The 21,725-nt window shown below is 58.4% G+C and overlaps 1 protein-coding gene across 4 annotated transcripts in view; it reads right to left on the minus strand.

Moving 5' to 3' along the window:
• CELF5 (CUGBP Elav-like family member 5) overlaps positions 1-21,725 on the minus strand; it is a 29,602-nt gene that overhangs the window by 5,018 nt on the left and 2,859 nt on the right. For 2 of the 4 annotated variants that reach the window (XM_065658925.1, XM_065658924.1), the window contains exons 1-6: positions 17,571-17,853; positions 11,497-11,579; positions 5,435-5,483; positions 2,871-2,999; positions 2,367-2,446; positions 1,507-1,653 (exon numbers count right to left, since the gene is read on the minus strand). In XM_065658925.1, the coding sequence (XP_065514997.1) occupies positions 1,507-1,653; positions 2,367-2,446; positions 2,871-2,999; positions 5,435-5,483; positions 11,497-11,579; positions 17,571-17,853 (771 nt within the window). Of the gene's footprint in view, positions 1-1,506; positions 1,654-2,366; positions 2,447-2,870; positions 3,000-5,434; positions 5,484-11,496; positions 11,580-17,570; positions 17,854-21,725 lie in introns of those variants that run through there. The other 2 variants (XM_065658927.1, XM_065658926.1) reach the window with 2 other exon arrangements.

A 21,725-nucleotide genomic window follows, 5' to 3' on the forward strand; every position in this document is an offset into this window, starting at 1 on the left:
GTGTTGTGAAGGAACCAGCCAGGATTTCTTGTCCAGAAGAGAGCAAAGACTGGGATGACACAGGAGGAACAATGAGGTGTGAGGTTTGTGCCTCAGAAAGGGGAGGACCAGAACCAGTGGAAAGGAAGAGGAAAAGGAGGAGAACCCAGTGCGAGACTGGGTCTGGGGTCGAGGGGAAAGCCAAGATGAAGCCACAGAGCAGGAAGGGCAGTGAAGGACCAGGGACAAAGCAATACGTCTACAGACACAAGTGAGGAGAAGGAAGATGCAGAGAAGCAGGAGCAGAGCCTGGGCCTGACAGGCTTCTTGGCAGCAGCAGGAGCCTCTGAAGACCTAAAGACCAAGCATCGCTGCTCTCCATCCTTCCACATCCTGGACCACACACAAGGTACCTTCTGCCACCAGAGCATCACTGCTCGGTCCCCTCCTGCCTCCTTCCCCCCGTGCCAGGACAGCAGCGCCTCTCCCAGCGAACCCCCTCGTGCCTGTTTGTGCATTACAGGGCTGGTGGAAACCAAAGGTCCTGGCCAAAGGCCCATGCTGGTGCCTGGTCAGGAAGGGCTCTCCCCTCTAACCCCTTCTGCCGGGAGCCTGGTGTAGCTGCTCTCACCTTCACTACACAAGGAGAACCGAGTGCTCTGCGTTGGACAAGGTTTGGTTCCCCATGGAACCAATGGAGCATTAGGCACGTGTTGCTCTCTGCTGCTCCCTGCTCTCCACACACTATGATGGCATTGGGGATGCTTTGAGAGGAAAACAGCCAACAACTGAGAAACGATTCCTTCCCTGCCGTGGAGGTGGGAGGGGGGGACACAGAAGGTGAAGGAGGTGTCCATGTGTACGGCAAGAACAGCTCCGTTTGCCTTCCCTGGACAACTGCTTTCAGGAAGAGCATCTCCTATTTGCCAGGAGCATCCCTCGTGCTCGGAGCAATTCCTGAGCCTCCTCCCATGGGCTTGATGCTTGGCAGCAGAGACCTCAAAGTGTCAGTCACCGGAAGATGCTCCATCACAGCAGAGCAGGGGCTTGGGGGGTTTGGGACCTCCCTCAACCATCCACGGCAACCGCTCCCGGTCCAAGGCACGAGGCCCAAAGCAGAGCCTTGCCAGAGGAGGCCAGGCTGCTACAAGCCCCCTGACCCCCCTCCAGCATCCTGCACCCCCCCAGTGACACCAGCAAGAGCAAAACCCCAGGGACAGCAGAGAAACAAAGACCTGGGCGCAGGGCTCCGGGACCAAAGGGACACACGCACACGGGTGCCACGGGACAGGAAGAGCTCCCGGGTCGGCTCCCGATGACTCCACCATCACCGGGAATCGGGGCTCTGGGCATCCTCACAAGACAGAAGGAGCCCGGCTCCTGCTTGGCCGGCCCCGGGCGCCTCCGCCGGGCTCAGCCGGCTCCCAGCTCAATCCAGTGTGGATGCCTCAAGGCCGATCCCCGGCTGCAGTGCTCAGAGCCCCGTCGGTGGCGCTGCCCATGCCCACACCCCCCGCGGATACTCACAGCCTGCGCATAGGCGCTGTATGGGCTGAACGGCAAGGTGAGAGATGGAGTGAATATCCCCAGCTGCCCCACCATTTGCTGCATACGGCGCAGGGTCCTCTCCTTATCTGTGTCAGCAAACTTCACCACTAGACTGGAGGAGGCTCCCTAGGCACAGAGAGAGGAGACAGAGGCAGGAGCCAGGGGACAGGAGGGCAGGGACAGGCAGAGGCGGCCGCCAGGACGGGGCAGGACAGGCAGCAGAGAGGAGTGGGAAGAGGAGCAGAAGAGCAAACACTGGTGTGAAAGAGCTCAGGAGCCGCCTGGGAGCGGGGCCGTGCCCTTCCCCATCCACCCTCCCCTTGCCCTCGCCCCGTGTGCGCTCGCGAGCACGGGCACGCATCGGCGCTGCCGGGGCAGCCACGAGCATCGTGCGAGCCACAGGCAGCATCTTCCCACCACGGGCCTGGCAGTGCCCCCGCTGCGGCTCCATCCTGGCTGCAAGGTCCAGGTTAGAGCCTGCGAGAGGGACCAGGTCCCAGCCATGGTACAGCCCCCCCCCCCCCCCCCCAAGAAGGTGCCCACAGAGAAGGCTCAGACCGCAGGGGCCTGCCCCACACTGCTCCCTGCTCGCTCCAGGTCACCATCTCCAAGGCCAATTCACGTCCTGGTTCTTGGCTCTCGGCCGTTCCAGCCATTACCAGGACACAGACCCCAGCCTCGCACAGCCTGGGTGGCAAAGGTGAGAGCACGGATGTGCACCCCCCCCCCCCAAGCCCAGGGGCTGTGGGAGAAGCTGTGGCAGGTTTGGGCAGTGGGTCCCTGCACCAGGGTGGTGGGAAGAGGAGTGGGAAGAGGGGAGGAGCCTTGCTGATACTCACGGGCATGGTCTGGCTGCCGTGGAGCGCGTGGATCGCGGCCTGAGCCTCGGTGTGAGAGGAGAACTTGACGAAAGCACAGCCTGGAGAGGGACACGAAGAGCACAGGGAGGTTGCAGTGATGGAGATGCTGCGATCGTGCCCCTCTGCCCCAGCGTGCAAGGGGAAATCCCTCCCAAGGGGGCAGGGAACAAAGAGGATGGCTCATCCCGAGTCCTCTCTCCATGATACGGACTCCACGGATGGTGCCACCATCTCCATCCTTGGTTACCTCTTCCCCAGATTCCCTATGCGCTCCTCACCGGGGGTACAGAAACTGCAGCCCCAGAGCGAGCCCAGAGGCTCACAGTGCTCCTGCCCCTCCGCATCCCATCCTGCCCCATCCATCCTCACAGCTCCCTGCGCAGGGCTGGGATACGGGAAGATGGGGAGGGGGAATCAGGGTCCCAGTGGAAAGGAGGCACCGGTGACGTGCGGATTGGAGCGAGCACGCAGGGGGGTTCACACCTTTGCTGTTGCCATCGGGTCCACGCAGCACTGTACATTCATCAATGACCCCAAAGGGTTCAAAGAGCCGGAGCACATCATCCTCAGACTGCTGCTTGTTCAACATGCCCACAAAGAGCTTCCTGTCCCCTAGGGGCAAACACAGAGACATCAACCTTCTATGAGGCTTCCAGTCCAAAGCAGGAGGATCCAGACTCGCCTGCCATGGCAATGGGTGGCTGTTGGCTCCCAGAGGTGAGTGTGAAGGATCCTCCCGAGCTCCTCACACTGCAAAGGTTCCTGTGGCTTCCTCACAAAGGAAAACAAAAGGCGATGGATTGCCTTCCATTCCTCCTTTCCTTTGGATGATCCAACGGGAACGGTGATAAAATCTGCCTGGGCCTCACTGAGCAACACGTGGAGACCCAGGAGGCACCTTAGGAAATGCATCAGACCAAGCCAGGACTCCTGCTTCCTTGTCCTCCCCAAGATCACCACTTCCACAGCTCCAACCTAACCGAGCATCTCAGCTCCAACCTGCCCCTCCCACCCCAGTCTAACCAGTACATCCATCTCCAGCTGCCTGGGATAAGTCCTGGTGTCCCAGGTCCCAGTTTGCCTCCCCACAGGATCAGCCAAATGCAGGACAGTTGGGTAAGGGCCAACCAACAGCTCCGTGGTCCCCACTGCCCCTCTCCATGGCCTGGGAGGCCCAACACATCCAGGACTTGGAGCTCTGGGTTCCTCCATCAGAAGGGAGAAGGGAGGATCCTGGTTCTGTTGGGATGGCCAAGGGCAGCGGTGGGAATCTTGGTCTGTGGTGCTCCATGCCCATCACTGGAGCCCATCACACAGCAGAGCTTGGGGTACCAGCCCCTATGAAAGCATCACAGCGCTAAAACCCAGCTCCAGAGTCGTCCCCCCCCAACACGTGCGGGGTGACCCCCAGGAGCCATCGTGTCGGGGCAGGAGCAGCGACAGAGGATTCCTCATTGCCCGTGACAGCAGCGAAGGGGCTGCTTCCAAGGAATGCGATGCAATGTGACGCACGTCAGGGAGCATCGCCGGGAAGCTGCTGTGGGAGAGTGCAGTGACCTGGAAAACAACAGGTCTTGGAGCTGCGGCGGGGAGGGACGGCAGCGCTGCGCATTCATGCTGCTGCCAAAGCCCCTTCCTGCCTCCTTCCCTGCCTCCCAGGATGGATCCCAAGCGGGGATGGGAGCAGGAGGCTGCTGGTCCCGTGCATGCCCATGGTGTTAACACGCACTCCTGGGGTCACACACTGAGCCAGAGCCAGGAGCTGCCTCCAGGCCCTTGGGGAGCAGGAGGAAAGAGCAGGACAATGTGGTCCCCCCCCCGCCCCATGCAGGATGCTGCATGGGGCACCACGTGCCGGTGCCACGCACGTTCCTCTCCATCCCCCACAGAGAGAGGGTCACCAGGGCCACATCTGAAGCTCTTGCCCAGTCTCCTGGTTTCTAGCACTGGAAGTGGCTCGAATCCATGGCCTCGTGCGTCTTGTAAAGGCCAAACTGCATCGAATCCCAGCCTGGGTTGGGTTGGAAGGGACCTTAAAGCTCCTCCAGCTCCAACCCCTGCCACGGGCAGGGACCCCTTCCACTGGAGCAGCTTGCTCCAAGCCCCTGTGTCCAACCTGGCCTTGAGCACTGCCAGGGATGGGGCAGCCACAGCTTCTCTGGGCACCCTGTGCCAGCGCCTCAGCACCCTCCCAGGGAAGAGCTTCTGCCTAAGAGCTCAGCTCAGTCTCCCCTCGGGCAGGTTCAAGCCATTCCCCTTGGCCTGTCCCTACAGGCCCTTGCCCCAAGCCCCTCTCCAGGTTTCCTGCAGCCCCTTTAGCAGAGGCTCACACAACCACATGTACCCACGTTCCTATCCAATATTATAGCTCGTATTCCTGCCAGCGCAGTAATTGGGAATGACAACAAACTGCTTGGAAGGAAGCCCTCAAAATGCAAAGCCAAAGCTCTCCAAAGCTGCCCAAGTGCAGGATGTGCTGCCCCACGGGCCGAGCTATCCCATCAGTTCTCCCCACTGAACTGCTTTCAGAGGCATGGAGAGGCGGATGCAGGGATGGAGAGGAAAGGAACGCGTTGGTAAGACAAGGGAAAGCAGCAGAATGAGCTCATCCACCTGGAAGGGCTCGAGCTGCAAACCCTCTCCAATGGAGGAGGCATCTGAGCTGCTGTGAGCTCCCCACTGCATTAACAGAGATGCTCCTGCTCCCAAACTTCCAGCTCTGGGCTGCTCAGCACCCACTGCTTTAACCACGCTGGTCCCTGCAGGCCGATGGCACCTTCATCTCGGGACTCAGCATCCTTCCCCTTCATCCGCTATTTCCCCATCACAGCCCGACTTCTACAGCATCACTTGGGCCTCTGCAGTGAGATGTGGCTGAGGCTGAGCAGAGATGGAGGCAGCAGCAGAGCGGTTGCCAAGCTGGAGGATGCCCATCAAACCCTACCCCTAAACCAATTCCTGCCCCCCAAAGGCAAGGCCAGGACCGTGCCTCATGGCTTGGGCCCCATCATGAGCACAAGGGAGGACCAAGGAGAGATGACAACTACCTCCACGGCTCTCGCTGTCGGCGGGTTTCACCTGGATGGGACGCGCCATCTGCGAGGAGAGAGAAAAGCAGAGGGTTAGAGCCTGGCCCTTGTGCCCCTTCCCATCACCGTGCATGGGAGGGAGGCACCAGGATGGACCATGAGGATTTCAGGCTTCCCAGAAGGAAATTGCTTCCTGCTTTTCCCTGCTCAGCTGCTTTGCCTGGAGATGCCACCAGGAATAAAGCTCGGACACAGCAAGAGGCAAAGGAATGCTCCAGGGAAGCAGCTCATGGGCAGGAGCTGGAGCCTGTGAGGGTGGCCAAAGGTGAGACGATGCCTGGAAGCTCTTCCTGCTCCCAGGCTCCAGCAGTTTGGAAGCTGGTGGTGTCCCAGCATCAGCCTTGATGTGAACTGGGAGGAGAGGGCTGGTTATGGAGCCTTGAGGGGCACCTGCCCTCCTCCTTCCTCCCTGCTCCTGAGCCCCGAGCAATAGCTTTGTGTCTGCCCGGGATGCAAAACCAGGATTAAGCTAAACAGATGGGGAAAGAGATGGAGGGATGGAGCTAGCTCTTGGCTTCTAGGAGCAGCAAATCCATAGGGAAGGAGGGAGGGATGCTGCAGAGCTGAGAGCATCCTCCCCTCCTTGAGCAGGCGCCCACCCGGGGGTGCTGAGGGCTTGGGGCAAGGAGAGGGGAAGGATGGGGGAGGCGGGGGGGGGGGGCTGGTACCTGGGGCCATGTCCGGGTCCCCTCCCCCAGCAGGGCTGTCATCCCGCTCCCAGCACCTCGGATAAAGGAGGGGTTGCCATGGAAACGGTTATTCACCACATGGAACCTGACATTTGTGGTTGCCATGGCAACCAGCTCTTGGGGGCATTCCCTGCGCTCTGCACAAAAGAGACATTTCGATATGATCTCTGGGGGGGTGTCCCCCCCCCCTTCCCCATCTGTCCATCCCCTTCCCTGCCCCACAGCCCGCCTATGGGGCACAGAGCCAGGGCTGCTCCCCCCCATAACCTGAACATGTGGGGCAGGGGACCCCGTGGGGCATCCATAGCCTGTACCTGGGAGCGCACTCCATGGGGCACCCACAGCTTGTGCCATGGGGAGTGCAGCCCATGGGGCACCCACAGCCTGTGCACGATTCCGGCTCCTCCAGGACCCAAAAGGTACCCAAGGCCTTTGAGAAGAAGGTCCTGGGCGCTCAGGCTCTGCAGGTTGGGGCTGGTCTTCTTGTGGCCAGTTCAAACACGAGCTCCAGCTGTGCTGAGCACATCAAGCCAACAGCTGCCTGGCTCCTTTGGATTCCATTCCTGGTTGGGAATGATGCTGGTTTGGTGCCAGTCTCAGCATTCAGGTGTCCTGCTGGCACCTTTCCATTGATGTCTCAGTGCACCTCGGTCCTACCCAGAACCATCCACACATCCCTCCATCCATTCATCCATCCACACATCCCTCCATCCATCCATCCATCCATCCACCCACCCGTCCACCCACCCATCCATCCACCCGTCCATCCATCCATCCATCCACTCATCCATCCATCCCTCCACCCGTCCATCCATCCATCCATCCACCCATCTATCCATCCATCCATCCATCCATCCATCCACCCACCCATCCATCCATCCCTCCATCCATCCACCCATCCATCCATCCATCCCTCCATCCATCCATCCACCCATCCATCCATCCCTCCATCCCTCCATCCATCCCTCCATCCATCCCTCCCTCCATCCACCCATCCACCCATCCATCCCTGAGCTGGGAAAGCTGCCTCGCACACAAACACAACATTCCCACCGAGCACCATCCTGGCCCAGCTCCTCATGGGCTCACCCCATCCCATCCCATTATAAAGGAGACAAGGATAACCAGGGGTGCTGCTCCAGGAGGAATGGAGGCGTGCGGTGAGGAAGGTCCTGCAGGAACCTGTGGCAGCAGCACCTGAAGTGCAGAGTCCAAACACAATTCCGTGGCTGCACACACACAATTCCATGGCTGCACACACACAATTCCATGGCTGCACACACGCAATTCCCACTGCAATAGTTCCTATGGCAACCGTTAAGAGTCCAAGCAGTGCAAAACCTCCTCAGCAATGACGTGCCCAGGGGAAAATCCATTGGAAACAGGCCCGATCCTGCTGCCACCAGGAGCACCCCCGGAGTTGCCTCTGCTCTGGGCTGAACATCCAATGTTATGGCTGGTTTTGGATAAACCATTTCACTCTGGGGCACTTCCAGCCTGGAAAAGGCCTGGAATGATGGTGGGATCTCCTTGGAGATATAACTCCATCGGAGAAGGTCCTCAGTGATCTGCTGTAGCCCTGCTTTGACCAGAGAGCCCAGAGGCCTCTTCCAACATAAACTGTTGTGGGATCTGCATCCACGTCCCACCACAACCTGCAGGATGGACACGGGAATCACTTCTCCATCCTGCCCAAGGGTTCAAAGCACAGAGGCCACCTCAAACATGAACAACTGGAGCCAGCTTCATCCCTACCCAAACATTCCAGCCCACTCCTCAGCACGTCTCCCAGCTTTGCCAGCTGCAGCATCCTCCCAGGAAGATGGGAACATCCTTCCCATCTTCATGGGAAGAAGCTAGCAGGAATAGTGGTCCAGGCTGGGTTCACAGCAGCTACAACAGAGAGGGGAGGGGGGACGAGATGCTTTGACCAACCCCTCCCAGTCACCCACATTCCCCTGTATCCTCATGGATGTCGATCCTGGTGGATGGCCCACGCTGAGCCTTTCCTCCTGCCCATGGGAATATCCCTGCCCAAGCTCTGCATCAATCCCTGTGCCATCATCGCGGGCGCTGCAGCATCTCAAGCCCTGGTGCATTCCCAGCGCCTCTCTCCACTCGAACGCTGCTGCTCTCTGTACTTTTCCATCCCCATGGCCCTCTGTTCCCAAACCATCGCTGCATCCATGAGTTCTCCCCCTGACGGAGCCGCTTTTAGTCCCCCCATCACTGCCTGTACCCTCCGCGTGGATCAATACCAATTCCTGCCACTCTCCTGCCCACCTTCCAGCGAGCCCCTTTTGTTCTGCACAGAAACAAACCCGGAGCTGCACCTTGCCAGCAGAACGGCTCCTTTCAGCCTCCCCCCCTTCCGCTTCCTCCCTCTGTTCTCCTTCCCCTTCTTCTCCAGGAGCAATTGGATGTCATTTGCAACTGTCTGGCTGCAAATGAAAAGAGACACAAAGCAAGAGCTGGGGAAGCTGCTCCCTCCGCTTCCACTCGGCGCGAGGCTGCGGCGTGGGGTGTGCTCACTGCGGGCCATTAATAACCCCTCCGATTCCCTTCAGAAGGCACCGAAGTGAAGGCACAATCGGGAATCAAAGGCTCATGGAGCTCTGATATCCTGGCAGCCAAGGAGCAGTGCACCAGGGAGTGCAGTGAAGGTGAAGCGCTGCACTGGCTGGAGGAGGAAGCCAAAGGGCTTCATTCCCTCTCTGCTTCCCAGATCCAAAGCCTTTCCCTCTGCTGCGCAGCCTCTCCCTGTGTCTCTCCCCAGGCCACAAAGGATGCCGGGTTCTATCCTGTTCTTCCATCCCTGTTGAGTCTTTGCAGCCCAAACTGAGTCAGGTTTATTGGTACAGCTCCTCAGGGAGCACCAGGAAACAGTGCACAGGCAGGAAGTGCTGGGAAGGGCAGGGATGAAGGAGCCAGCCTGGGATAAGCCCCTCTGGGAATTCACTGGGGATGGACTTTACGTCTGTGTAAGGGAAGCTCCAGCCCTCCTTGCCCTCTGTGGGCACAGGCTCACCCAGTGACAGACCTGGAGGAGATGCTCCAAGTCCTGCTCCCAGCTTAAGGACCCATTGGAAAGAGCATCTCCATGGCTCTGCCCTTACCAAATCCCAAGTCTAGACTAAGAAACCCATTTGCTTGTGGTCAGGTTCATGAACTGTTGGCATCAACCACTGCAGGGAGACCAAAGGAAGGTTCCTGTGGCATCTGAGGGTGCTTTGCACCATCACCAAGCTCCCATCCACGCCTGTTGGACCCCTTTGATGCGTGGGATGCATTCAGTTTGTGTCACCCTTCACTGATGCCTTCAACATTCTTCCTGCTATTGCTGGGTGCAATAAAGAGATGGTGAAGAGGTTCAAATGAACCCGAAATCAACCACAGCCCAAGTACTGTGTGGTCCAGCACATCCTGTGCTCTGTCCTGCACTAGCATCCTCGCGATGCGCCTGGTGAGAGGCTTTGCCTCAGAGTTCAGCAGAAGATGATCGGGATGTGAACAGAGGGGAGATTCCACGTCTTTGTTCCCAAAACCAGTTACCTGGATCACAGCGTGCTCCCTTGGGATCAGTGGGGTCGAGGGATGGGTGATCCTACACAGTCACAAGCAGACTGGGCTAAGAAAACAGGGCTTCAAGCTACACCAGGTCACCCAGCCCACATCCAAGCACAGGCACATCAGGACGCAGATCTGTTCCCCTCTGGTAGCATCCTGCCCCCTTGGTCATGGAGGGACTTCCCAAAGGGAAACGAGATGTGACGCAGTGGTGCATTGCCAGCCTGGAAACAGCTCCAAATGCAGCTCATCTGCGGCTTCATCCCGGAGCTTAATTACACCCCATTGCCCATGAGCTGTCTCCAAACCAACAGGTTGGAAAGCGCTGGGGTAGCACAGGCTCCTCACTGTTCCCAAGCAGCTTCTTACACCTCCCTTCCCATGAAGAGCCTTTAGATCACCACGTCACAAACTGCTGCTTTAAATCCTGTCCCTGCAGCACGCTGTGACCGAGAGCATCAACAGCGAAGAACACGACCAATTCCTGCACAGACCTGAGCTTTGAACCCACCAGACCTCACATGGACAACACGGAGCCCCTCTGCATCCCCTGCACAGAGACTTGTCCGTCCCCACCGCATTGCTCTGCCAGCCTGCCCTGGGTGCACGGCCACTCCGTGGCTTTAGCCTGAAAGCCCCTTTGCCCTCACACAAAATGACCTCAAACAGCATTTGAGCACCTGATTATCTTCACTCGCCCCTTGCTGCCCTCGGATAACCCGAAACACCAAAGGTCCCATTGAGTTAGGGGCATTTTCCAGCCCTCCCATGCAAACAGAGGCCCAGGAGCACAGGGAAGCAAGAGTGGGAAAGGATGCGTGCGTGTGGCAAGGGGAGGGGAGCTCTCTGGACCTATGTGGGTTAAAGAGGGAATGTTATGGGTAAGAATTCCCAACCCCTCTCCGGAGGCCCGGGTTTACATTAATTATCCCATTGCCTTGAGCACACGGGGCCTCCTGTGAGCTTCTGTCTATAAGTACCAGCTCGGCCGCCTCCTCACCTCCACACAAATGCTTCCAAGGAGCTGGATCAACCCCCTCAGCCCTGAGGAACTGCCCAGGCCAAGCTCTCCCATCACGTCACCATGGGAAGAGCAGCGATCCCGAGCACTTCCCTGGAGGAGGGATGTGTTCCACAGTGCCTCCAATCCCTACCACACTCTGCTCCCAGCACCAGCCATAGGGTGAGGAGGATGCAGGAGCTTGCTCAGCGGTCTTGGTCTAGCCTATATAAAGCCATTGCTCTTCCAAACAATGAGATGTGCCGAGGCTTAGAATCATGGAATGCTTTGGGTTGGAAGGGACCTTAAAGCTCCTCCAGCTCCAACCCCTGCCACGGGCAGGGACCCCTTCCACTGCAGCAGCTTGCTCCAAGCCCCTGTGTCCAACCTGGCCTTGAGCACTGCCAGGGATGGGGCAGCCACAGCTCCTCTGGGCACCCTGGGCACAAGGAAGAGCTTCTTCCTTACATCCAGCCTGCATCTCTCCTGTTTAAATGTGCTTTGATTCCTTCCAAGAAGCTGATCCAGCTCAGCCCCGGCACCAGAGTCACAGCACAGAGACCCAAGAGGCTTGGCTGGAGTTAACATGGGGCAGGCTCGGCAAGGTGGAGACCAGAGCAGCAGCTCTGTGAGGCTCCCGCATCCCTGTTCCAAACCCAAACCTGCACAAGCAGGAGCATCAATCTGAGGCACTTCTCTCCCCCCCTGTCCTGATGCTCCCCCACTCCCTGTCCACGGCATGGGCACAATCCCCCGGGACTTACCCCTGGCAAAGTCTTCTGCTCGTGCAGCGCTGTCTGGGCTTTGATGGCAGAGTCTCTGGCGCAGTAGGTGAGGAAGGCGCAGCCTGTGGTGGGGACAGCAAGGGTCAGGTTAGGGAAGTGCAGACGCACATCAACACAATGCTCTGGTGGTGACCAAAGCACCTGGAGGGGGGCTTTGGACAAGGGCCTGTAGGGAAAGGCCAAGGGGAATGGCTTGAACCTGCCCGAGGGGAGACTGAGCTGAGCTCTTAGGCAGAAGCTCTTCCCTGGGAGGGTGCTGAGGCGCTGGCACAGGGTGCCCAGAGAAGCTGTGGCTGCCCCATCCCTGGCAGTGCTCAAGGCCAGGTTGGACACAGGGGCTTGGAGCAAGCTGCTGCAGTGGAAGGGGTCCCTGCCCGTGGCAGGGGTTGGAGCTGGAGGAGCTTTAAGGTCCCTTCCAACCCAACCCATTCCATGGTTCTATAACTGCAGGTGCTCCAGCAGAACTCCAGCCCCAAGTTTCTCCTCAGGTACAGAGAAGTGCCCAGGCCAGCCCCTTGTGCTTTGGTACCAGGGGGGTGACAAAGGTGGGGGGTGACTCTAGGGACAAAGAAACAACCTGAGGCCCCATCCAAGGCCTGTAAAAGTCATGGAGAAGGGTCCCAGGGAACCAACGAGGTTGGAAATGGGTGAGGAACAACAGGAGAGCGAAACACAGCTACCACTGCCTGTGGGAGAAACGGCCCAAACCACGAAGACCAGAGGAGATGCCATGATCAGAATGATTACTGATACCAACGGCATAAAAGGGAAAGAGGAAAAGCACCTGGGATTTCAGGCTGCTCTGAAAGCTCCATGATCCAGACTCATGGCATCATGGAAAGCTACAGGAAGAGAGGCTTCAGTGCCACACATCCACCCCTACAGTGCGCGCAGACACAAATAGACATACACATGACAAGGGAAATCCAGGGACCAGCAACGCACGGCGCATCCTGTAAGGAGCAGGATGCAAAGCCCATGGAAAAGGCCAGATCCGGAGATTTGCCTCGGCATCTCAGCCTAGCGCTGGAGCCCATGGGAAGGGGGAGGCGTTGCAGCCCCTCCAGGAGGAGAAGGGATCATCTTTGGGTGCTCTGATGCTAAAAGTAATCAAACGAAACTGAGCAAAGGCACAATTTGGCTGGCGATCAAGAAACATTTCCTAGCAGAGAGAGATTTATTGGAGTGTGGAATGATCTCCCCAGGGACGTGCCTGGAGCTCCATCACTTGAGTTGCTTCAGATGAGGATGGGCAAAGCACTGGAGAAGAGCCCCCCTCCTGCATCCCCCTCCTTCCGCAGTGGCATTTCACATCCCACGCAGAGCAGGACACGTCCCTTCAGCTTGTCACTGAGCATCCATCGCTGCCTCTCGCAAGCCAAACTCTTCAGCTGCTCCTCAGGACACAGCCAGTGAAGCCCCGGGTGTGCCACGGCCTCCCCTTTGGCCACTGCCTTCACCCACGTGCCTGAAGCCTACAGAGGCTCAAGGAAAGCCGCGTTTTCCCAGCTCTAGGAAGCATTTCCATGCCGAGATGGAGCTCTGCTCACCACATCGTTCATGGGCTCTTCAGGCTCCTAAAGCTTTGAGCCTGAGGCGGTTACCCAGGGATGCACTCAAGGATGAGGAGATGCCCACAGAGGTGCAAAGGGACCCATTGCTCTCCCTGCCGTATTTCCTGCTTCAGTTAACAGCAAGCTCAGGGGGACAGGGTCGTGTCCCTTGGAGCACCTCCAGCACCAAGTCAGGGACACCAGCTGCTGAGACACGGGATGTGCGGTTAAAGGGTGCTCAGGGTCCCCAGCACCCATCAGGCCCTCACGGAAAGGGGGGATCATAACAGGGCCCAGAGCACCGTCTCTGTGCCATTCTGATCCTGAATCCTGTACCATCCTCATCCTGACACCTGTGCCATTTCCTTCTTGACTCCTGTGCCATTCTCAGCCTGATTCCTGTGCCATCCCCATCCTGACTCCTGTGCCATTCCCATCCTGACTCCTGTGCCATCCTCATACCATTCTGTTAAGATGAGGTGTTAAATGTGACCATGACTTAGTGCCATCATCATTCTGCCAAAGATCCCAAAAGAACCTCTATGTCCGCACAGCACTGGGTGACATCACCTTGCTCCCACTGGCTCCAGGAGGGCTTCCAGCTCCCTGTAAGCAGAACCCAGCCTAGCTCCACTTAGAAGAGACTGCAGTTATATACATATATATATATGTGTGTATGTATATTCTGTACCTGATCCTCCCTACAGATCACACATTAACTCTGGGATTTACAGCCCCTTCAGCTCCTAAACGTTCCTCCGGACATCAGCAGCCTTGAGGAAGCAGGGGAAGCACGGAGGCAGCGAGGAGCTTATCTACAAGCCTGCAGAAGCCGAGCCAAAGCCCATCAGAGGGCCTGGCGCTGCCTCCTTGTCCTCTGAAGAAGCCACCCCTGTGTCCCCGTGCGGATGCTCCTCCACAGGAGATGCTGCTCCTCTCCCTGCCGTTCCGTTTAGCACCTCACAGCCCTGCCTCTCCCCACCTTCCCTACCATGGAAACCCAGGAGAGCGCCGCTGACGCCTGTGGAGGAGCTGCCTTCAGCCCAATCTGGAACACGAGGCCAAAAATTTCCACTGGATCCTCCCTGCTCGGCCTCCTGCGACCCGCTCCAAGCGCCTGTTCCAACGCCTCCCCGTCCCTCCCATGAAGCTATCAGCTGTAAGACAAACACTGCCATTAACATGCAAATGGAGCTGTGATTAACATCGAGAGAAAAAACTGCCTCATGAATAATATCGGGAGGCTGGAACAGGACCAACCACCAGCAGTCAGGTTGCTGAGACAGGAACAGTCAGGCTCCAACAGCCCCGTTTCATAACGGTGCTCGTGGCTCCAGCAGGACTCAAGCTGAATCCATCCCTCCTCAGCATCTCTATGAGATGGGCTTTGGGGCTTGCACAGCCCCATCCAGCCCTGCCTGCCCACCACAGGCCCCTTCCATCCTCCCCGGGGGCAGAGGCAGATGCTCAGCTCCACATCAAGCTGCGTGGAGCCGCTGGGCTGTACCAGCAGCGCTGCCTCCTCACCCGACTGCTTCTCCCTGCTCAGGGAAAGCAAAGGCAAAGGCAGATGGAAGCTGCATGTGAGCTGTCAATTGGATTTCGCTGCAGATCAGGGAACACGGGGAGAGAAAAGGGAATCTGCCCCGGGAAGATCATGGCTCCGGCGTGGCGCAGGAGGGAGAGCAGTGATCTTGATGTGCCCAATCCTTTACACTGCTCCAGGCTGCCATGGGTGCTGGGGGCAGCTCTGAGGATGCTGATGGGAGCTCCTCACAAGGCTGGCCTTGCACAGAGCCTACAGCAACGCAGGCAGCACTGAGAGATGGGAGGGGAAGGCTGGGGTCAGGCTTGGCTGGACCATGGGGCTATCCCCATAATCCATCCTGGTGGAGGAATGGCTTCTTTGGAGGGGAATATTGCCTGTTCCCAAAGCAGATGGAGGGTCTACACGTAACAAAGTGGAAGGAACCCCTTTCACTGGGTCCAAAACAAGGCAGGGAGGGGCAGAGGGGACCACACAAGAGCCACCAGAAGAACCCCCACATCTCAACAGGCTTCTATGGGCAAGGGCAGAGCAACACCAACCCCTGACCGACCCCTGCACCCGCTCCAAACCATCACCACCAAAGGGAGAGCTTCGTTTTCCTGCAGGAATCCTGCATTTAGCACCCAGCTGATGTCACCCCGGTGTGGCTAACACCAGGGCTGCCCCCTCCCATTCCCATAGCTAAGTGGCAGGTCCCTGCCTGGAACCTAACCTCGGACCACACACTCTAATGCGTCGACTGCAATCGCCTCTTGCCTCCAGCCCATCTCCTCCGGGATGGGTTTGGAACCAGGGAGATGACGGCAGGTTTGGATGCAGGCCCCCCAGCACGTGGCACTTTGGTTCCCAAGTGCCAACCACACACAATTCCCAAATGAAACCCAAGCCCAGGCTTCAAGGAGGGGTTTTCCTTTGGTGCTGGCGCTGGATTTGGCCCTTTGCTTGCAACCAAACTTAGTTTTGTGTTGTCCCCTTTGCTCTCCATTGGGGACCGGCTGAAGGCAGCCATGGCACCCCCAGCTCTTCCTCCCTTCCCTCTGCAACTGCAGCCAGAGGCACCAGCACTGATGGAACTCACGCTCCCTCCAGCGTGCACCAGCACAGGAGCCCACCAGGAATGGGCTGAGGGCACAGAGGCCCAGGCTGGGGCTGACAGGAGGCTCCCGCAGGCTCGTCCTGTGTGTGCCATGGAGCAGGGGTCATCGTGCCATGGAGCAGGGATCACTGTGCCATGGAGCGGGGATCGCCGCACCATGGAGCAGGGATCATTGTGCCATGAAGCAGGGATTGCCGTGCCATGGAGCAGGGATCACTATGCCATAGAGCAGGGATCACTGTGCCATGGAGCAGGGATGGAGTGGAGGCTGTTGTGCCATGGAGCAGGGATCGCCGTACCATGGAACAGGGATCACTGTGCCATAGAGCAGGGATCACTGTTCCATGGAGCAGGGATTGCCATGCCATGGAGCAGGGATGGAGAGGGGGCTGTTGTGCCATGGAGCAGGGATTGCTGTGCCATGGAGCAGGGATCATTGTGCCATGGAGCAGGGATGGAGTGGGGGCTGTTGTGCCATGGAGCAGAGATCTCTGTGCCATGGAGCAGAGATCGTTGTGCCATGGAGCAGGGATCACTGTGCCATGGAGCAGGGGTCATCGTGCCATGGAGCAGGGATCACTGTGCCATGGAGCGGGGATCGCCGCACCATGGAGCAGGGATCATTGTGCCATGAAGCAGGGATTGCCGTGCCATGGAGCAGGGATCACTATGCCATAGAGCAGGGATCACTGTGCCATGGAGCAGGGATGGAGTGGAGGCTGTTGTGCCATGGAGCAGGGATCGCCATACCATGGAACAGGGATCACTGTGCCATAGAGCAGGGATCACTGTTCCATGGAGCAGGGATTGCCATGCCATGGAGCAGGGATGGAGAGGGGGCTGTTGTGCCATGGAGCAGGGATTGCTGTGCCATGGAGCAGGGATCATTGTGCCATGGAGCAGGGATGGAGTGGGGGCTGTTGTGCCATGGAGCAGAGATCTCTGTGCCATGGAGCAGAGATCGTTGTGCCATGGAGCAGGGATCACTGTGCCATGGAGCAGGGATCACTGTGCCATGGAGCGGGGATCACTGTGCCATGGAGCAGGGATCACTGTGCCATGAATAAGGGATTGCCATGCCATGGAGCAGGGATCACTGTGCCACCCATGAATAAGGGATTGCCATGCCATGGAGCAGGGATGGAGTGGCAGCTGTTGTGCCATGGAGCAGGGATCACCGTGCCATGGAGCAGGGCTGGGATCCCTCTCTCAGCTCACAGCAAACAGGCTCCAGGAATTCCCAGTCATGGCTGGGGCCGTGAGGATCACAAGATCCCAAGCACCTGCTCTGATGGGCTCGAGCAGCTTCGCAGAAGGGCGCTGATATCCCAAAACACAGAACCACGGAATGGTTTGGGTGGAAGGGACCTTAAAGCTCCTCCAGCTCCAACCCCTGCCACGGGCAGGGACCCCTTCCACTGGAGCAGCTTGCTCCAAGCCCCTGTGTTCACCCTGGCCTTGTCCCTGACAGCTTCCCTCCCACCTAACCGAGCCTCCCCAAACTTTCCAGCATCACCAAACCTCCCCCACCACACAAAGGCCCCTCCCGCATCCCGACCCCGCACCGAGGACACCCCCCCCCGCCCCCCCCATCCCCGCAACGCCACCGGCCACCGCAGCCCCGCACCGACACCCTTTGTTAGCGGCTTCGGAAGCGCAGCGCGGCGGGGCTGAAGCGCACGGGGCTGCATCCCCCCCCCTCTCCAACACCCGTGTCACGGCCCCGCGGGGAGGATGCGGATGCGGGGCAGGGGATGCAGGGTCACTGCGGGGTGGCGGCGGTGGGGCGGTGGGGGGGGGGGGGAAGGAAGCCGGGACCCGGCGCCCTTTGTGCTTGCGGCGGGGCCGGGCTCACCCTTGTGCATGCCGGTGTAGCGGTCCTTGAGCACGGTGAGCTCGTAGATCTTGCCGAACTGCTCGAAGAGCGGCTTCAGGTCCTTCTCCTCCAGGTTGCGAGGGATCTGCCCCACGAAGAGCTTGATGGCATCCAGGTCCTTCATGCTGTCGGGCTGCGCGGGGGGCTCCGCGCCGCCGCTGCTGCTCATGGGGGAGGCTCGGAGCGGCGGCGGCGGCGGCTGCGGCGCTGGCGGGAGCGGCGGCGGCTGCCTCCTCGCCTCGCCCCCGGTGAGTCTGGCCATGCCCCGGCGGCGGGCGGGGGGGGGGGGGGGGAAGGCAGCGGCAGGGAACGGCCCCGCCGCCAGCGCCGCCGCCGCCGCGCCACAAAGAGGAGCACCACGGCGCCCCCTGGCGGCGCTGAGGCGGGGCTCAAGGGAGGGGACCCCAAAATGGACGGGGGGGGGGGGGGGGGAAGGGGGATACAGCCCAAAACAGGGCCCTTGTGGAAGGGGGGGGGGGAGAGGGTCCGGGTGCTGCGGGTTGAGAGGGCAAAGGGGGGGGTTGTAAGGCGGAGGGGGTGCTCGGCCCCCGGTGGGAGATGGTGCCCCCGGTGCTGGTCAGTGCGATCAGTGAGGGGATGAGGAGGGTCCTTAAAGGAGGAGCTAACAAAGGGCACGGGGTGCCCGGTGCCACGTCCCGGGGTTTGCCCCCTTCTCCTCCGGCTGAGGAAGGGGTTGGTTAAAGCAGAGCTCTAATGGAGCTCTGCGCTGAGGCTGGGACAGGGCGACATCACGGGAGGTGATGAGCAGCCCCGCTCCCTCTGCCCCACGCCTCTTTGTTCGAGCCCGGCTCCCCAAGGCTTGCCAAAGCCGGGTCCCCATCACACAGCACCAGATGGGCAGGAGCCGGTTGCGGCCCCACGCTGCAGCAGCCATTATTGCTACCGGCTCCTCCCGGAGGACAAGCACCGCTCCTCCCGTCCCCACCGGCCTGGCAGCTCCACCTCCGCTCTACACCGGGGCGATGCTGAGGACCCCAGCGGGCATCTCATGTGCCGCAGGCACGGGGCCTGCCGTCATCCTGGTGCTGAGGATGGAGGGATGCCCACCGGGAGCCAGGAGGATGTGTGCTTGCTGCATGGTGTGCAGCCACTGCCACGGCAGAGCCGAAGGAGCTCTTTGCACAGCCTCAGGCCAGGCTCCTTCGGCTCTGCCATCGCTGTGGGGCAGGCACAACGCAGCCTCTTTTCCCCTTGCTTCGGCTCTCTGCTTCTGCCACCTCGCTCTGCTCTTGCCCTGGATGCTACAGGCAGATGGAGGCCCCCACAGCAGCCCGCATGTACCGATACCACCCAGATGTGTTGGGCTTGGTTCTACCCCTGCAATGGGAGGAACTGCAGCAGGTTTCAGTGCTGACACGTGCAAGGAAGGTCAGGGAATAGGGTTTGGGGGAGCAGAGGGATCCTGATCCCAGGGAGAAATGAGAACAGAGAGCACTGCTCGTGTATGAGCAGCCATCAGGCTGAAGTCATGCCCAGAGTGAGGCATGGCCCTGCAGAAGCAGAGGAGCACGGTGCTCCTCGGTAGGGAAGCACCGTGCATCCCTTTCTCTCTTGTGCTCTGGAGACAATCCCAGCCCTTCTCCAGGCTCCAGCTCTGTACCCTTCTCCCTCCATTGTCCCCACCTGCACACGGAGCTGCTGGTACACTCAGGTCCAACCTGGCCTTAGACACTTCCTGAGCCTCAGCACGGGCTGGAGCCTGGGATTGGATCTGGAATTTTCACTGAAATGGCCTCGCAAAGGCCCTCAGCGCCTGGCCTGAACCTCAGGGCCACTGCAGGGCTTGCAGGCTCTTGCTGTAGAGCTGCCTCGTGGCTGAGGGGGGAACCACTCCTAAAACAGCCCCAAAGCACTCCTCACACTGGTCAGCTTGGTTCACATCTCCTGCAAACACTACAGGGTTTTGCTATCCATCGGGACACATCCGCTGGGAAGCCCATGACAGGTCAAGCTGCACTCGTTTTCGACAGTTCAGACCACCTTCAAGCCAAGAAACCTTTATGAGAGCAGCAGCAAAGCTCTCACCTTGGACGAATCATGCCGTAGGAAGTCATGTTTCCAAGCATCTTTCCATGCCCAGCCTGCTTTTCCCTGTCAGCTCCTGCAGCACAAGCTGCTCCTGGCTTATGTTAGAGCTCAAGGGACCCAGTGCCTCAGGTGGAAAATGCCTTTTGAAAAGGCAAAGTACATCCAGGAGCTTTTGGAGTCCATGGAAACCAGAACTAGAGGACCTGGAAAGAGCTCAGAGCCAGGCAGACACTTACACACCACAGCAACAGGGGTAAGGGGCAGATAAAGCATAGTCACAACATCAAGAGAGGGTGAAGAAGGGACGTGACAGGTCCCCTTTGCAGCTGACATTGAGGGGGCTGCAAGGGAGAGCTGCAAGGGGGCACAGCAGGGCTCAGATGCACCATTCCCAAAGGAGGAAGGGCCAGATTCTGCCCAAACGTGAGATGCTGCTCCACCAAAAGAGCTGTTAAAGGAAGAGCACATTGTGTGCCCAGGATTCCCTACTGCAGGGCGAGATTTGCTAGTGATAAAACCCGAGTGAAAAGCACATCTCTGCTGCTTGCGGCCAGGGTTTGGATTTAGACAGGGGCCAAAAGACAAGAGAAAAAGCGAGGAACATCCAGCCCAGCAGAGAAGGGCTCAAACAGGGGACATAGGAACAGCAAAGCTACTCGTTGCATTTGGAGGGCTTGCCCTTTCCTTCCAGCTCCTAAAGGCAGGGAGGAAAGGGCAAAAGCCAAGCTGGAGCTCTGCGTTTCCACATCACCTAGGAGACAGAAATCCAACCAACAGCCCCGGGAAGAAATAAAGAGGAGGGGAAAAATCATTCAAGGATCCTTCAAAACAAGCTGCTTTTCCTTCTCTATCTGCTCCACAAGAGCCAAAGGCCAAGTTACAACAGTCCTGGTGGAGAAAACCCCAAGCAACAATATCCTATCTCAAGAAGGTAAAAGTTCGTTCCTATAACGTGATTGTTTCTGGTCTGGAGCAAAAGGCTGTGCAGAGCAAGGTGCTCCAAGCCAGGCAGATGAAGAGCTTCAGGGACAAACACCTTCCCTGTGCAGGAGATCCATTGCTAGAAGCTTCCATCCTCTCTTTACCATCCCCTCTTGCTTTTCATCTTTCCATTACCTTCAGTCTCTGAACACTAAGGCAGCAGTATCCCACAGGAAGCTTTCAAGCATGAGCAACCTGGCTTTGGGACACAGTCTGGTGTCCTCATGCGTTTCCTCTTACTTGAGAAGAGAGACTTAGCTGAACAAATGAAAGGAGAACACCTCACCCATCAACTCCACCCATCTCCACCAAGCAGCCACAGCACCGAGCTCTCCAAACCTGGCTTGAAGAGAGACAGTTCTATGAGGACAGATGATTTTTTCCCTGCTACCTCTAGAGCAGGGAGAAATCCCACCTTTAGGAAAGCCTAACTTGAAATCACTGCTCCACCCCACATCTTCCACACAGCCCTGAGCTGGTGCAGCCCCAGCACCTCCACAGAGCAAGGGCCTTGGTACCTCCTACTTCACCAAGGTGTTGCAAGTGTCAGATATATTTAAGAGCATGAAGCATTCGGATACTATGGAAACCAGGGCAAGAGAGAACCCAAAAATAGATGGAAGGCGCAAGCTGTTGAAGAGTCTGGAAAAGTCTTGCTGAGGAAGGCTGCAGCTGAGCCCAGAGTGGGATCCATTTAGAGCTCAGGCACAAAATAGCCTCTCTCCTCTCTTCCCAGAGCTTGTCATTTTTCTCTGCCACAGGGAAAGGAATATTCCTTTTCCTCCTTAGGCCTTTAATTTCCCCTCTATTTAATAGGCCTCCTCATCACCAGGAATGATTCACAGTCTCCCTTGCCCTTCCCATCACCTGGAGCAGCCCCTTTGGCTACTTCTGTCCAGCAGTATTGGGAACGCTGCATGAGAGCAAACGTCACGGAGCCTTCTCCTTCTGAAAGGGAAATCCAACAGCAACCTGCAAAGAAGGGTGCCTGAAACAAGGAGGTGAGATGCCAGGCTGTGAGGTACTACCCTGGCCTTTTTATAATGCAAGCACCTTTATTGTGTGTACCTTCACCCTCTACAGCCAAACCAGTTGCTAAAGTAC

Source organism: Lathamus discolor, chromosome 21 (assembly GCF_037157495.1).
Source record: "Lathamus discolor isolate bLatDis1 chromosome 21, bLatDis1.hap1, whole genome shotgun sequence".
In the NCBI taxonomy this organism is placed as follows: domain Eukaryota; kingdom Metazoa; phylum Chordata; class Aves; order Psittaciformes; family Psittacidae; genus Lathamus; species Lathamus discolor.